Source organism: Rhineura floridana, chromosome 7, assembly GCF_030035675.1.
Source record: "Rhineura floridana isolate rRhiFlo1 chromosome 7, rRhiFlo1.hap2, whole genome shotgun sequence".
NCBI lineage: Eukaryota > Metazoa > Chordata > Lepidosauria > Squamata > Rhineuridae > Rhineura > Rhineura floridana.
In genome coordinates this window covers 116,332,673-116,349,311 of record NC_084486.1, presented here as the reverse complement: position 1 = coordinate 116,349,311, position 16,639 = coordinate 116,332,673, and the positions used below count along the sequence as shown (strand labels likewise).

Genomic DNA, 16,639 nt, shown 5'->3' with positions numbered 1-16,639 from the left:
CTGCAAAACGATAGCTTAGCTTTATATTTCCAACAATACAATTACTAAACTAAGATGATTACAGAAGATTATTATTAGTTATAATACTAAAAACAAATCACTATTAAATCCAGAAATAATGATCTCAGAACCCCGTGGCAGCTGCCTATTTTGTATTATTATGCCAAAAAAAAAGGTAAATACCCAGATAAGGCAAAAAAAAAAAAAAAGGCCTCGATTTCCTCAAAGTTTCTCCAGCAACAACAATACCAGCCGCAAAAAGTTTGCTGGGCAGATTCAGTTTTCTTGTCATAAAGTCTGTCTGAGCCAACAAATAGTGATCGTGCTTGTTCCTGTTGAGATTTCAAAGCCACAGTAGTTTAACTGTGTCCTGTGTGATGTGAAAGTACTTGGGCAACTCTGCTCGCAAACAAAACAAAACACCCCACCCCCACACTCTCCCACACGTCACCCCACCACCACCCACCCACCCACGCACCCCCACACACACACACAGGCTATCCGAGCAGTGCCGTTTTGTTGCAATGGAGCAACGCATCACTTACCAAAGCTGGACTGTAGGTTTTCGGCAAAACCTGTCAGCAGGGTTGAGAAGTGAACAACTGGAGGAAAAGTTGGAAGAAGACTTGCGTGTTGTTGTGTGTGTGTTTTTTAAAGGAAGCCAGAGGGAAGTGAGAGCACAGCGCTCTCTTGCTCTTTCTGGCCGCCACCACCGAAACAAAGATCTGGGAGTTAAGAGAGCAAAGCCCTGCCAGATCTATACAGAAAGAGAAGGAGAGAGGGAGAGGGAGAGGGAGAGAGACGGGGAGATTATATCCAGGGCCAAATCTCAGTTCTACATTCCCTCCAGCTAGCGAAAAGTGTAAGTGTAAACGCTCCGGAGGTAAGGGGGGGGCGCATCTCTTGACAATAAATATTATTTTGTAAACAAAACAGCTTTCAGACAAAGCTTTAAGCTGGAGTGGGTTTGGGGGTGGCGGGGAAGCGTGCTTGTGCTTTAATTATTAGCCAAAGGAAGAAAAGGGACAAACACTAAAATAGTCTAGATAGTTTGAAGGGAGGGGTTGGAGAAGGTCTAAAGAATAAACGACACCTCTTGTTCTCTGTTCCTGCGTTTTACTCTCCCTTACCCTAGTTTTTTAAATATTTTCTACCTAAGGGGGTGGGGGGAGAAGCGTCTCCAAACAACTTACTTCTGGAAGAACTGGAGTATAGTTTATTAGGTTCATTTACTGTGAAGAGAGGAAACAAACTGCAACCGTGTTTTTAGAATGCAATGGTCTTAAATAAAAAGGAAAAGATGATCAACAGTTGTGGGGTCGGATGTTTCTTCTCCCACCTTTTGAACGAAATGAACCCATCTGTTTAGACAGAGACTGACCGGTCACGTTAATAAGGTGCGCGCACGCGTGCACCTCTGCGTTGCAAAACTCTTTGTAAAAGTTACCGACATCCAGTCTAAAAATGTGCTCTGTGGGCGCAGAGTTGTAGGATTGTAACAACCCTTTTGCAATATTTCATGTGTACATTGTGTGTGGGGGGTGTCTAGTTTTAAATTCCCACCTGGTGTAAACAAATTCGTGGAAATGATCTTGGGGTCAAGACAGAGTACTTAAGTCTTTATTCCTATTGACAGTCCAAGCGTTATTTTCTTGTCATGTAGTGCTTAGGTGTCTGGGGTCTGAACTTGAACGCCAGGTATCCAAAGACGAAAGAATCTAGATAATAGTAGATGATTTACGACGGGAGGATGGGCAAGAGAGAGGGGAGGAGGAAGAGAGGGTGTGGTCGACTCCCTTTTTCCTCCATCCATAATAGCCCATCCACTAACTTTGAAAATGAATCTCTAGTCTAAACCAGATGACCACTTTTGAGCCAGCTTGAGGAAAACTGAGTAAGAGGGAACTGACATCGACAATCTGGGGTCCCTCAAAACACACACACATACACATTAAAGAAGGGGAGAGTGCCCACTCCGAGTGAGGTTCCACTGTACAGTATGAAAGACCTCTTGTTTCCCATGCATTTAAGCAAAGAAGCTTAAGGTACCGCTATGTACTAAGTTAGTGCCCTCTTACTTACTTTAATGGCACGCTGAAGGGTGAAATCCAAGAGCTTTGACGGAGTTGTGAGGCTGGCTAAACATAGCTTAAGCAGTCCGTTACTGCCTACCTGGTGCGTGATGTCCTCATTATAGGGCTAGAAAACAATCACTTGGGTTTTTTTTTAAAGTATTTTTTTTTCTATTTGGCCCATCAGGGTGGCTCTATTTTGTTTCTTAAAACAAACAAACTTAAAATAGCTGTAAGTGGCACATTTACGTAGGCGTATTTTTCTAGAATGTTAGACTGATTGAAATAACCACATCCAGGTTCCAGATCCCAATCATATTTCACGCGGTTTGTCTTTTGACTCAAATGAGTAAGATCGGATCTGGAAATAAATGATCTCCTGGTGTCGAGTGGATGGTAGAGACGATCCTGTGCTTCCTGGGCGTTCACCATCTAGGACCAGCAGACATCTTATCCGAAAATTATTAGGACTCGAGGGTCCAGCTAAAGGATTCATTAAGTGAGATGGGTTATACTAGTCCGGCTTGCAGAGGCTTGGGACGACGGGAAGTGCTGCGGCCCGCAGGGCTGTTGACAGACAAGCCAGAGTTAAGCGCAGGAGTAAGGCATCCAATACCCCCGCTGGGGCCTAAGGAAAGATTCATTCGAGGGACGTGTTCGGGCCCACCTAAACATGGAGTAAAATGAATCTGATCGCGTTATGTGATGTGGCTATTTGGGGGCGCGGGGAGAGTCAAAATATAGAGAACTCTTCCACAGAGAATTCTGTGTAGTCAACTCCGGTGCTTCCTGGCCCAATCGGGGTGAAATGATTGTTCCTCCATGTGGCTGCAGTCGCAGAACGCTCCTTGAGAACCCTCTTGCTATTGCTGCTGCTGCTGCTGCTGCCTTCGCGCCCTACGAAGCCTTTCGGGGGGAGGTTGGTGTGTGTGTGTGTGTGTTACATTGTTTGATGTTTATCTGTCAAGGTTTATGAACCTTCTCTGCCTTGTTGTGTTACGATCTTACTTAAACCGAAGATGTCTGAAAACTAACACGTGTATATTCCCCTACCAAAGTATTTTGGGAGCCAGGCCAGCGGCTTCCCGATGATTTAGTCTCTGTGTGGTTACCTTCTCTAGACAGTTTAGGAAGTGCTGAGAGTTATAAATATTCAACAGCACGTGGAAGCTGTGCCCAAGCGTGATGAGGGCGCATGCGCCTCAAGTCTACATCTAACGCCAAGCGCCGTGTGTGTACTTAAAGAGAGCAGCTTGTTTCATGTGTGGCATTGGAAAGAGATCGCTGGCAGCGTTGATGAAGCCAGAAAGCACAGCCAGGCTTCTAAAAACGTAGTCTTCTCTTGTTTTCCAGGAACTCTCCTTAACAAAAAGCAAAGCCGAGTACGTTACCTATCTCTAAATTCCCAGATTCATTTTTCGTGAAGGAGGTAGTATTGAAAAGAAAACATATGGTCTTGCAGTGGGATTTTGGAGCGCATGTGCATGTGTGTGTGTTTCATGCGATTTCTTTATTTATTCCCTCCCCCTTTAGTTTTCTGTGGTGCCGTTTGCCTTTTGAAATCGTAATGGTCTAACACACACATTCAAGAAATAATGGAATTGGGTGATTTATAATAAAAATGGTTAAAAGTATTGCCAAAAAATAGATGATGGAAGGACATACCTAAACATAAACAAGCACATGTATATGTTTGAATATTTCTGTCTTGTATTGAAATAATTGTTTATTATGTAGAACAACATTAAGCACATTGATTGCAAGGAAAGTGACGTAAGCCCATGTTTACTGAAATAAACGTGACTTCAAAATACTTTATTTTGCTGGATCATGTCCCAGCAAGCCTATCGTTCCTGGTTTTAACTATGTATATAAAAATATGGTGTGTTTCAGAGCATGAATCATCACAGACATGCACATATATACATGCAGACTCTTCCAGGATAACATGTGTGTGTGTGCGTGCATGCATGCATACATATATATATGAAATATATAATTAAATTATTAACATTATCTTGGAAGAGTCAGCATGATTGGGTAGTTAATTTGATTTATTATTTTTTAAAAACCCTGCCTCCAATAGGGGTGCCATCTAGAAACTTCATGCTATTTTATACTATCATTCTAAAGCTAAAATAAATGTTACCAATTGATGACAGCTTCCAGCTGCAGGGTAAAAATAGCCCTCTGGTTTCACATGATCCTGTTTCTTGTTAATCGAGGGTGAAGCAGGCCTGACTTACAGAACCTAGGAAGGGAAGGGTGGATGTAAGATTGATCATGTCACATTTAAAGATTGCAATTGACTTTAAAATGAATTGTTCATTATTTGCTTATTTTATAGGCAGATTTATATCCTGCCCATCTTGTGCTTACCGACCATGTTATATTAAGAGACAGATTAATATAACATAACATAGCGGACAATTGATTAATATAACATATCATAGTGAACAATATCAATTGTGGACAAAAGAAAGGGTGTGTGGGTACTTGTCTGTGCGTGGGTGTGCACATCCTGTTTCTTTTCTAAAATTAGCAGAGAAGTGATAATTGATCTTTTATTTTATTTTACTATTTTTCTGTCTTCATTATCATATACATGCATACACTCAGTTCCGTTAGTTCAGGCCAAGCGGAGTAAGTAGCTCATGTCCCGGAGTGAGTAGTATGTGTGTGTGTGTTGAGGACCAAAAGAAAGGGAAGGAAAGAGGGGAGGCGGAGAGAGGGCGAGGTAGTGTGCTATGGTGAGATCACACCAAAAAAAAATCCAAAGGGGGGGAGGGGAAGGCAAGCCAAATAAAAATGAAGTGAAATACGAAGCTACCAATTAAACCTACAAAGAGAAGAGAGGTGTTGTTTGAGCCAGTGTACATGACATTTATAGCTAAAGCATACAATGGTCCATTAGATGTGAATTAGATAACAGGTATGTGGTGTATTTCAAGCCCCAAAACAAACGTTTTCTATATACAGGGGAAACCATGAACATGAGGCAATATCGAAAATCCATGTGAAGGAATCTCGGCAGGTGCAAAAAAGTGGGCTTGTCGCGATTTCTGAGTGAGGGGCCGGGGAGTCCTCTGCTGACACCCCTTTGCCTGCAGTTGGTCCTCTCATGGCCTTGGTTTGCTCCCTTCTCGAAAATGTTACCATACTCTCTTTAACTGTTTGAGACTGGTAAATGGCTCGCGATCTTGCGTTCTTATATCATTGGAGCAGGTTAAAGTCTACTAATGTGCGCGTAAAGCCGACGTATACACACAGAAAGAAATATACAGCATAGTACAGAAATGTGGGAGTAGGTAAATAATGTACATACACGAAAGCATATGAAGTAGAAACAACGCAGAAGTGCTCTTAGTTTTCTGGGGCACGATTCATTTAAATACAACTGTGTTTCCTTTCTCGACAAAAACGAAAAAGAAGAAAAAATACTCCAGCTACTATTCCCTTGCCAGAAACAGATTTTCCAATATAGGTTTTCGGACTTTTGCCATACTAACTTCTAGGAAAGTATAAGGTGTCTTCGTTGGAGCTGTTCCATTCACCCCTCCTCCCCAGAGAGCTCACAGTGTAGGCGGGCATGCCCTTCTCATTTACCCCTTTCTCCTTCTTCCCTTTGACTCCAATCCTAAACAGCTACTTGGAAGTAAGTTCAATTGAATTTCAGTGGGAAATCAATGGGAATTTCAGTGGGATTTTCATGAAAAATCAATAATTCAAAATGGATTTTCATTTTCTGATAGTTTCAGCAGAATGCTGATGAAAAATAAACAGCACACATTATTTAGGATCAGGGTGTAAATGTGCACTCGAGCAAAGTCAACTTCTCTTTTAGAAAAACAACAACCAGAGAATGATATTTTGTATTTTACATTTGTAAACAGTTATTGTTGTAATGCATGCAGAAGATTGGCCATTCTAACCTTTAGAAATTCCAGATGATCTTCCTCTTTACAAAGCCCTTTCTTTGAATATGGCTCATTCTTAAAATCCTACTTTTCAAACTGACCCTAACCATGTTTACTCAGAAGAGAATCATATTGAACACTAGGATGTTGTCGTTGATGTTTCCGAGTGTATCCTAAAACTCACTACTGACTCCCATTTTTTTAAAAAAAAAGTGTGGGAGAATGAATGATGGCATTGGAAAAAAAAGTTAAAAATGTAAGTACTTATGAAATCAGGTTACAGACTGCTGCTGCCTGCAAGTATTATACAAGAATAATAGTTACAGCACTGTGCATTTTACTCGTATATAAATTGTACTTATTTCAATAGGAGTTACTCCCAAGTAAATGTGCACAGGATTGCAGCCAAGGAAGACTGTCTGCGGTTTGTGTGACTGCATATAAAACTCTCAGGAACACAATCATATCCACACATTTGGGACACTGTTTCTGGGTGGTCTTCAAAGGTTCCACACTGGCCTACAGAAATCTTATATCCTCTGGAAGATGATGGAGAGTCTGGGAATCAAACAACAGCAACATCATCTGAGCCACAGGCTGCTGCCTCAGTAATCCAAACACCCGGCTCTACACGCCCCACAAACCCGCTCCTGCATTGTCTGGAGTTTCTGCTAAATAGGCTCTAACAATTCATATTTTTCAACCAGCATTCACATCTTTCCATACCTAATAGCCCATGAAGAAAAGTATGAAAAATACATCTCACGAAGCAGACATTAAAAGTACCCACACAATGAGAGACTAGTAGAAGTTTAAAAGGCCATTTTATGCAAGCTCTCTTCTTAATAGCATCCTTGTCAAGAAATAATGATCTTTGCCAGGTATATGAACGTAATTATACACATACACACACACACACACGTGTGTGTGTGTGTGTTCAAGACTAGAGAAATAGAACATTGTTATGAAATGTGTTAACCTTTTTTAAAAAAAACATGTATTAATCTCTGAATTATGTACCAAAGATGCATGGCTGACTGGTTATTTCGAGAAGCCTGTTGTTAGGGAGGGGGGGTTACAATACAACTTTCAGCATATATATAACTTAGTGTCAACTATGTTCAAAATCATCTGATATGAAAATTACAGAATACTCGGTTTTGGTAAGCAAGTGCTCCTTTCAGATGAAACACATTTCTCTAATAAACCACAATTGGAGACTTTTTTTAAAAAAAGCATATCCAAAGAAGCTATAACATTTATCTTTTAAGATTCTTCTCGATATGGTAAACTGAGCTGACGGTTCTTTTAATTGTGCTAGGGCGAGATGGGGGGGGCGGCGGTAAGGCAGACATAACGTAGACTTTTCCCTGTATCTCTCATTTTACATTTAGGCTCGCATACTAAATTGCTAAGACTGCTACGTTCCACTAACGCTAACTGTCTAGAGACGGCTCAAGTTTGTAATTGCATTTCTTTGGCGTTTAATGAGTAGCCAACGTGTCTTTTCGGCCGCAGTTGCTCTCGGTTGTGCTCTGCCTCTATGGTTCTTCTCGAACTTCTTTCAGTATCTGAAGGCCCTGCAAGGTGGCGCTCTTTGCACTGAAAGAGCCGATAAATGAGCTTCTCATCAGAAAAACATTTTCTTGAAAGTGAAGTTTAAAAAAACCAAAACCGGCTCTACCGTTTCTTAACTGTTCTTTTCCAACTGACAAGGTCTATAAGACATGGCGGCACATTTCCGCGGCCCATATCCTACTTTTATAGGGTCCAGCCAGGCCTATTTAAACGTAAGGAAAACATTCAAGCAAAAGATCAAATCACAAGTCTCTCCTTTCCCCAGGACTACAAAATCCTACATATAATAAGAAAGATCGACCAGGACAATAATATATTGTGAGCAGTTCGCAGATAAATGTATTAAGAATTAAGGTAACATGGCGATCCAAACCACGGGCTTTTCCCATCTCCAAATCCTCATCGTCCTTGATGTTGGAGCTGACTCGCTGAACTTCTATCTATATTTTAAAAGAAGCTGTTAAAATGCCGTCTTGGCCTACGAGAAAGGTCAGCAGGTGCAATTCACTCTGTGACATAATATCCCAAACACAGAGAGCTCCTGATCTGGGTTGTCTGTTGATATGTTGTCTGCTTAATGGGGCGATCATGCAAGCTAGACCAAGGAACAAAGCCTAGCGGTTCCTACAAGCGTTGCTAAGTTAACGGAAGCACCATAGCTTACAAATCTATCAAACTAAACTGCAAGAAAGACAATCTGATTTAGAGAAAAAGGCGTTCTGCCACAGTCATTAAGCACAAGTAATTTAGATTTTTTTAAATATATATTGTCTTCTCATTTACAAATTTACTGTATCACCGCCAGCCAATGGAACAAATTTCTTAAGCAAATGGGGGGGGGGGATAAAAGAGATAATCAAACTACATAAACTCCCACCCACCCCCTCTGGGTTTGGTTTCTTTGGCTGCTGCTGCTGCTGTTGTTCTAAGAAACTATTAACGCTGGCAAAAATATAGGAAAAAGTACCCACTGTAAATGACAGGAAGCAGCCTCTGGAGGAAAATAATATGATGGGGGAGGGGTTAGGGTAAGAGGATGAGGGGTGTAGAAGGCCTTGCAAGTCAAAGACTTGGCTTGTGATCTCAAGCAGTGTCAGTTAAATTTCACTGAAATCTTCTCAGGTTTAAAGTTCTCATATAAATTATTTCAATATAAATTATTTACTGACTTTAGCCAAGGGCAAATTCCTTTTACCATATTGTAGCAATACCTGCCCATCCTTCTTTCTTTTTTTCCCTAACAAAATTTGCTGGGGTCTCATGCAATCTATGGCTGCTCTGTTGTCATCATCATCATCATTATTAGTCAGCAATGGTCATTTAAATTATATTGCAGCCAAAAACTTTTGTTTCTCAGGGTTTGATATAAATACTAATTATGCACTAACCTAAGGCCAGCAGGGACATGTCCCTTCATCACATTTGTATCAATCTTCTTGTTTAGTGAAGACATAATGGCAGAAGAGTGGAGCAAGGAGTGGAAGTGACAGAGAGGATCCTTGGTCCAGTCTGGAGTTTATTGTCCTATAACCTAAGTTGCAGCAGCAGCAGCAGGCTGAGTCAATAAGGATTCCTACCACGGATTATGGGATTTCAGAATCTTTAATAAGGTATGAAATATTACCAAACAGTTCTGTAAACTAAATTGTACATACCAATTCTTCTAGCCATAAATATTGAATATCTGTAACATGTATAACCGGACCTTTACATGCGGATAAATATGGAAATTAGGAAGTATATACAGTATGTGGTTGTATTTGCCAAAAGCAACGGACAGGTTATAGTTTATAGCTTTTTTTAATACCACTTTACATAAACAAATGTAACAGTTTGACACGCAGATCCAGGCTTGCACTATACGAATTTCTTGACAGGACGTGTAACAACATTTTACTGCACTACTCAGACTGGACTTTGGGACGAAATGTTTGCACTTTATACAAAAGAAAAAGCACATTAATACCAATAATATTCTGTTAGGCCGACGTTTAGACTGTAATAATACAAAGTAATTCACATTTTGGTACACATTTACTAGAACATCCTTGCCATTCAGTACAAATAGATGATTTGCTACCTCCTCCCTCCTTCCCCCCTTCAACCTCCTCCCCTTTTTCCCTCCCCCTCCCCTTTTCCCCTCCCCCCACATATATTCAAAGACCACAATTCCACATATCCCCTTATTCAACTTGTGGTATAACTATTTACAAAATCAAACAGTACATTGTAAGCTAGTATTTCTGTATTTACAGAAAACAACAAGGCGCTGCCCAAGGAGACATGCAGTTTGAGAACTCCAGTCAGTGGTTCCATCAGAAAGCCCTGCACATTGGCTAGAGGGCCCAGTAACCCTGCTCTTCTCACCCGCTCTGTGAAAACCCTTTTGCTTTTCAAGCCTTTGCCCCAAACACGACAAAACCAAAACCAAAACAATAGAAATTGAACGAGAGAGGAAGAGAGAGAGAGAAAGGGAGAGAGAATTCTTGATTGGATTCGTCCTGGGTCTATGGGCAGCATTAGAAAGAGGGGAAAAAAGCCGAAAGCACACACAAAAAAATCGATTCCAAATTGTTCATTAATTTCTGGAGTCTTTTAAATAGGTTGGATTTGCATTGGTTTGTTTGTTCGTTTGTTTGTTTAAACATACCATTCGTTAAAATTTGACGTGAGCGTGCTGTGGCTGGACGTGTGGTGGACTGCTGAAGATGAAGGGGATAAGGAGCTTGTGGTCTGGTTTTCTGTGGTTGGAGAAACGATTGTTGGGGGGGTTGACGATTCATAGCCCGAACTGGCAGCGGGAGAAGGCTGGGACCCCTGGGAGGACGATTCGTGGACCTAGAAAACAGAGAAATGAGTAACAAAGGGAAGTGCTTGAAGTGTGTCTGTGTGTGTGTGTGTGTGTTCACATGTATGTGCATGGCTGGATGTACACACGCACACACAAATACACACACCTGGCTATACACATATATAAGTATTGATAAACTCATACAGACAATCTGCATGCATGCATGCGGCCCATTTACTTGCCCGAAATGCTAGATCACTGAGTTCACAGACTGAACTCTAAATGCCACCGGGGGCTGGGGCGGGGGGGGGTAGAGAGCGACGCGGGGGAAGCGTGAAGTTTGAGATCCTGTTTCGCTAATCAGGATGTTGGCTGAACTCATAGAGACGTTGAGCTCTTAACTTCACTATACACTGAGATAGCCTGTTCTCAGCTAATTTCTGCGAACTGCCATGCAAGATAAATACAGCCCTGGGAATACACAAAAGAAAAGCGACATCCGAGCGACGGCTTGAACAAGAAACCCAGAGTTTCTATGCCTGCCTGTGTCCCTTCAGACTCCCCAGTGAGTCTTTTCTTTGAATTCTCCCCCTGAAGCGATGCACAACCCCAGGCTAACCCAAACCGGGATCATCCATTGCGAGACAATTTTACAGCGTAAAGAACTGGGATCTCGGATCTCCAGGCTTTCCACGCCTTGGACCAACGTAAACACTTCTCCTTTAAAAAACCTTTCTAGAGTAGCAGAACAATACGGGCCAGCCTCCCAGTTTCCTGCCTGGAAGTCGAGTCACTTCTGTTTATAAGAAATAAACGAATATTTCTCTCTCGCCGCAGTAAATAGCGCTGTGCCGGTGGTGGAACGCGAGAGGCGAAGGCCAGCCGGCCTGGCTAGATCCCCATGAACAGAGAACAGAGAAAAAGCTGCGTGTACCATTTACCTTCATGTGTTTTCGGAGGGAGCTCGGGTGCGTGTAGGACTTATCGCACATTTTGCAGAGATAAGGTTTGTCTGAAGTGTGGACGTGCATGTGCTTTTTGCGATCACTGCTATTGGCGAAGCGCCTGTCACAGCCCTCGAATTCACACTTAAAGGGTTTTTCGCCTATTACAAAAACAAAGTCGACCTAATTAGAAATCTGGCACCTAGATTTTTTTGTATGGCTGAACACCCACAGCCAAGTCTAACCCTCGTTTTACTACATATGAGTACTGAAAACCACAGCCTATTTTCTCTTTCCTTTCCACCCCCCTTTCTTTCTTATCTTTCCTTTAAACAGCAAACTCTTATCAGAGAACCAACGCCTGGTAAAATAATACATTAGCACACCATTTTGGGGGGTGGAGGGGTGGAGGTTTGCTGGCACTTTTATGGCTAAATTTTGTGCTGTTTTACCTCCCCTTCCTCTCTCTATTTAATATGTAGCGATCATATAACTGTCTACGACTGGATAATTAAATCTGTAGTGCACCACACAGCTTTGGTTAGACTCCTCAGATCACAATAGCTGCTGCTTTAGATTCAGAGATGAACACACGACAGGTTGTTATATTATCGTCGTTTTTTTTCAGGGAGGGGGAGAAAGAAATATATAGCACCAGAAAAAAATGAAAGACAAGGAGCTGGTGCATTACGGGAGATTTCAGCGATCCCTAAGCTTCCTTGTGAATAGATAAACCCGTACAACTCGGTTTCCTTACAATAGCCCCACATAATTAAATATTTAGAGAGGGGCGGGAATGGATAGCAAGGAAAGCTGAGGTTAGGTAGCCATATATTTAGCAGGATTTCTCACTATAAGAGTCAATGCTCTCCACTACCAATTAATTAAAACCAATAAATTTAAGAATTCAGGTCGCTGCCATGTTTTCACCACCACCGCATCTCTCTCCTTTACTAGTCTGTTAGATTCCTATCATACATTTCTGTTTTTTCCTCACTTTTACAAAAACAAAAGAAGTAGAAAAACAATGTTTGGTTTATAATGCAAATTAATTCACCACGTTAGGTTTAAGGAAGGACCCCCCTCAAATGTTTCTTCCCTAACGCCCCCCTCTCCACTCTTATTTCTTTTGAACTGCTTTCTTTTCGGAAAGAACGATCTGCTTAAGCGGGAAACGGACAGCTAGGTTCGGTTTGTTTGTTTAGGGTCGTACCTGTGTGCGTCCTTTTGTGGATTTTGAGATTTTCCGATCGAGCAAAGACTTTCCCGCATCCCGGGAAAGGGCAAGGGAAAGGTTTCTCCCCGGTGTGGACTCGGATGTGGTTGACCAGTTTGTATTTGGCCTTGAAAGGCTTCCCTTCTCTGGGACACTCTTCCCAGAAGCAAATGTGGTTGGACTGTTCCGGCCCGCCAACGTGCTCCACAGTGACGTGAGTCACCAGCTCGTGCATGGTGCTGAAAGTTTTGTTGCAGGACTTTTTGGGGTTAGCCAACTGCTCAGGCTCGATCCACTTGCAGATGAGCTCCTGTTTGATGGGCTGCCTCATGTAGCGAAAGAAGGCCCCCGCCCCGTGGTGGGCTGCCATGTTCATATTCATGTGGCCGTAGCCGTGGAGCTGGGGCGAAGCGTAGTGCTCGGAGCGCGGGCTCGTCACCTGGCCGTACTGCTCCGGCCGGCCGTACATGTCTCCCGAGAAGCCCAGGCGCATCTGCCCGTTGACCACGTTGGGCGAAGCGTGGCTCGTCGCTTGCTCGTGGAGGCCCGGGAAGAGGAGGTGGCCCGCCGCCTCGCCGTGGCCGTGCGGTCCGCCGAAACTGCCGGCCGCCGAGGCGAAGAGGCTGTGCTGGGCGCTGGCCGCCGCCGCCGCCTCGCCGAAGCCCCGGTTGCGGAAGAGAAAGTCCCGCGTGGAGTTGAAGGCGGCCGCGCTGGAGTAGGAGCCGACGTGGCCCGGGTGGTGATGGTGGTGCCCCAGCGCCGCCGCGGCCGCGTAGCCAGGGGCCTGCGAAGTGAAGGCGGTCTGCCCGGCCGAGGCCAGCTCGTGGCTGCTGGGGTTAAGCTTGAAAGCGCCCATGCCGGCGTCAGCGAAAGGGTTGATGCCCAGTCCCACTTCCCGCTCCGTCACGTCGCCGGTGGAGTGGTGGCGAGAGGAGCCGAAGGTCGTCACGCCGATGGCTGGGTACTGCGGTCCGGCATCCAGCAGCATCTTCTCCCGGCTCTCAGGCAGCTGCGGCAGCAACCGCCGAGGAAAAGTGATTTTGAAAAAAATGAAGACGGCAAGGGGGAAAGGGTGATGCAACAGCAGCCGACGAACTGCAGGCAGGATAAGCCGACGAAGAAGAAAGCCGCCGCCGCCAATCCAAGCAGCCTTTCTCTTTCTCTTGCAAAAGTCCGCGCGACGATCACCACTGAAGCCACCACCTCAGGAACTCCCCCTTCGGCATCCGCGCACCAAAACACACACACGCACGCACACAAAACGAGAGGGTGGGTGAGGGCTGGGGGTGGGGAGAGCCGGGGAAAGAAAGCTACAAGCGGCAAAAATTGGAGGAGAAGAAGAAGCAGAAGAAGAAAGGCATGGGCGCGCGCGCAGAAAAACCGACCGTCGCCTTCCCCCCCCCCTCGGACTGCACTTTTCAGGGGGTTTCAATAGGGAGGAGGGAAAGAATTCAGAAGACCCCACTCGCAAATAACAATGGAGAAGAGAGTGTAGGGAACAGGCACGGACGGGGGAGGAGGGGGGAACCAAAACAAAAATTAAACTTCCCTCAGTTCTGATCTAAAAAAAAAAAAACTAGAGGAATGTAGCGAACTAGCGAGCAATTTTCTCTTCTCTTCCAGTTCTTGCACTCTTGTCCCCTTCCGTCTCTTTTTCCCCTCCTTTGCGTTTTTCCCCCTTCACTTTCCTTTCTTTCCCCCTGCTTTGTTTAAAAAAAAAAACGGCGCAAATCATGCACAATATTGTCTTTTGCGGTTTATCTTCCTGGGGAGAAACTTTCACCTCCTCAGCCGGGCGGTGAACGCGAGACTGATAGCGGCAATCATTCCTGCAGATAAATGAATTGAAAAGACGACACCGTCCCCCCCTTGATGAATGGGAGAAGGGGGAGGAGCTACGTAAAGACCGACGTCGCTGATCATTGGTGCCTCGCGGTTCCCACTTTGGCTTGCAACTCCCTCCTTCCTTTCCAACTAAGGGTGCGCAAAACCTCTCTTTTCTCCTGATTGGCCAACTCGGCTCATCAATCCCAGGTATTGTGAAGCGCATTGACATCGCTTTTGACAAACAGGCTTGTACAGGAGTAGCAACTTTTTATATACATAAACATATAATATTATATATATATACTTCGGCTCGACAATATTCCAAAGGTCTCTTTTCTATAGATCTTCTATGGAGATAGAGAAAGAAGTAGACATTATTCCTGTGCCTATCTTTTACTTCATTCTTATGATGGTGGTGATTGGTTCCTGGAGATCAAGATCTTTGTACAACACAACTTTTTTAGGGGTTTGACCAAGGAAGCCCTTTTGTGACTTGCTTCTTTTTAATTCGGGCTTTCTCCTTGTTTAGCCTCTGAGGCTCTCGCATGTGCTGATTACATTAGATGTTGCTTTAAAACAACAGACGTGATTTCTGTGAGGAAACGACTGTAACGTTCCATCATTTTGTTTTTCTGAAAAAAATATTAGCACCCATCAAAAGGCAGGTGGGTGAGAGCGCTTAACTTTTCTGCCTCTGTGTGTGTGTGTGTGTGTGTGGTGGTGGTGTTGTCTCTCCCTCACTTTGTTTCTTGTTTTGTTTTTCTTTTTTGCGCAATCTCTTTAAATCAGGTTTTTTAAAACTGTAATTTTTTCCAAAGTTTCTTTTGTCTCTTCTGTGCTGCATGGAGCTCTCGGGTCCTGGGGTTTTATAACGTATTTGAAATCCTCGCTAGATAGGAGCAATATAAATTTTCTGACGCTCAACCCTTTTCTAGTTCACAAATCAGTCACCCTTGTCACATTTATTGAAATTCCTCAACTTGCCACACCAGGACGGTGGAAAAAGCAGGCGGCGCCTTTGTTGCTGACCAAGCTTGTGATCGCCAGAGAAAATTTACTTACCTTCAGATGAGTGAGCAGAAAAAGAAATAACACTCCCTTTGATTTAGTTAGGAAAATGCAGACATTTGGATTCAGTGCAAACATACAACACTTGCTTGTTTTCTAAATGCAACCCCTCGATTAACCTGCCTTTCCCAACTCAGCTCTGTTGAAAAACTATGGATAGTTCTTCTTTGTTCCTGCTACAAAGACCCACTGACTATATATTAAAATGATTGTCGAGATGTAGAAGTATGGCTACTTTAAAAAGAGACAATCTTTGTGACTCAATCAATTAAGCAAAGCAACTTGCTAATGTTATTGCCTGTGATGCCCCGGTATTATTTTTAGAATGAGGCCTTTTACTGGGAATATAGGGGTGTTTTTTAAGGGATATATTAACTTGGAGCATTTTTTCCTAGTATTCAGAAAATGTGTGTGTGGGAGGGAGAGAGGGAGCGAGGGGGAGCGGGAGAGAATAAATGTTAACTGAAAATCAGACTGCTTCGGGTTTTAAACCTTCGCCCAGCCTTTATATGACTTCAGTATGGCTTTGCCCAAATCTGATTTCTCCTGTTTTCTATTAAAGGCATTAGGAATCAATTCCCTTGGCAAACAACGGTGCGTGAAACATATTTCATATTTTAGAGTTTTATATTTCCAGGAAGTGTGGGAGGAGGCTATCCAGCAGACCTGTTTGATTTTTTAAAATGTTTTGCTACCATTCGGCAACGCAATGCAATATTAGCAGATTCAATAAATAAGGAGGATTTTCGAGTCAGTTCTATCAGCAGGGCTTCTTGGTTTCTTCCTGTTACTTACTGTTAACTCAGGTCCTGCTTGGGTGAAAGAAGGCTTGCATATATATATTTATATATATATATAATCAACAGGTCTGAAGCATCTCCTCTTGATAAGGAATATAAATGAATTTGCATGTGTTAGACTTTGTATGCGTGATGAGATATTGCCCTTTCGCCCTTGCCCTTTAGTATGCCCAATCCCAGAGCAAGGGGCAAGAACCTCAGGAACGTTTTGCCCAGAGAGAATGATCTATACATACTTGGAGATGGCAAAATACAATAGATTCGCCTCTACAAAATACAGAGCAACACTTAACCCCATCTCAAGAGGCACGAGTAGTGGAAGGGTACAGTCTAAAGATTATTTGTCTGTCTGTTTGTTTATTATTTGTGGAGGGGGGCATGTTTAGATATAAAGTCCCTTCGAGTGTGTGTGCGTGCGTGTGTGTC

The 16,639-nt window shown here is 43.3% G+C and overlaps 2 protein-coding genes across 14 annotated transcripts in view; one reads left to right on the top strand and one right to left on the bottom strand.

The window, feature by feature from the left end:
• LOC133389395 (zinc finger protein ZIC 1) overlaps positions 1–14,390 on the bottom strand; it is a 172,286-nt gene extending 157,896 nt beyond the window's left edge. For 3 of the 6 annotated variants that reach the window (XR_009764091.1, XR_009764090.1, XM_061636982.1), the window contains exons 1-3: positions 12,516–14,389; positions 11,300–11,463; positions 10,218–10,405 (exon numbers count right to left, since the gene is read on the bottom strand). Coding sequence is in view for 4 of the 6 variants with exons in the window: in XM_061636982.1 (XP_061492966.1) it covers positions 10,218–10,405; positions 11,300–11,463; positions 12,516–13,506 (1,343 nt within the window). In the remaining 2 variants the exon portion in view is untranslated. Of the gene's footprint in view, positions 1–4,260; positions 4,324–10,217; positions 10,406–11,299; positions 11,464–12,515 lie in introns of those variants that run through there. The other 3 variants (XM_061636979.1, XM_061636983.1, XM_061636980.1) reach the window with 3 other exon arrangements.
• The window catches only part of ZIC4 (Zic family member 4), a 40,199-nt gene continuing 24,318 nt past the window's right edge, over positions 759–16,639 (top strand). For 3 of the 8 annotated variants that reach the window (XR_009764089.1, XM_061636974.1, XM_061636971.1), the window contains exons 1-2: positions 3,354–3,454; positions 9,012–9,177. The gene's annotated coding sequence lies outside the window, so the exon portion shown is untranslated. Of the gene's footprint in view, positions 863–3,353; positions 3,455–9,011; positions 9,178–11,281; positions 11,365–14,353; positions 14,553–15,975; positions 16,008–16,639 lie in introns of those variants that run through there. The other 5 variants (XM_061636973.1, XM_061636975.1, XM_061636978.1 and 2 more) reach the window with 5 other exon arrangements.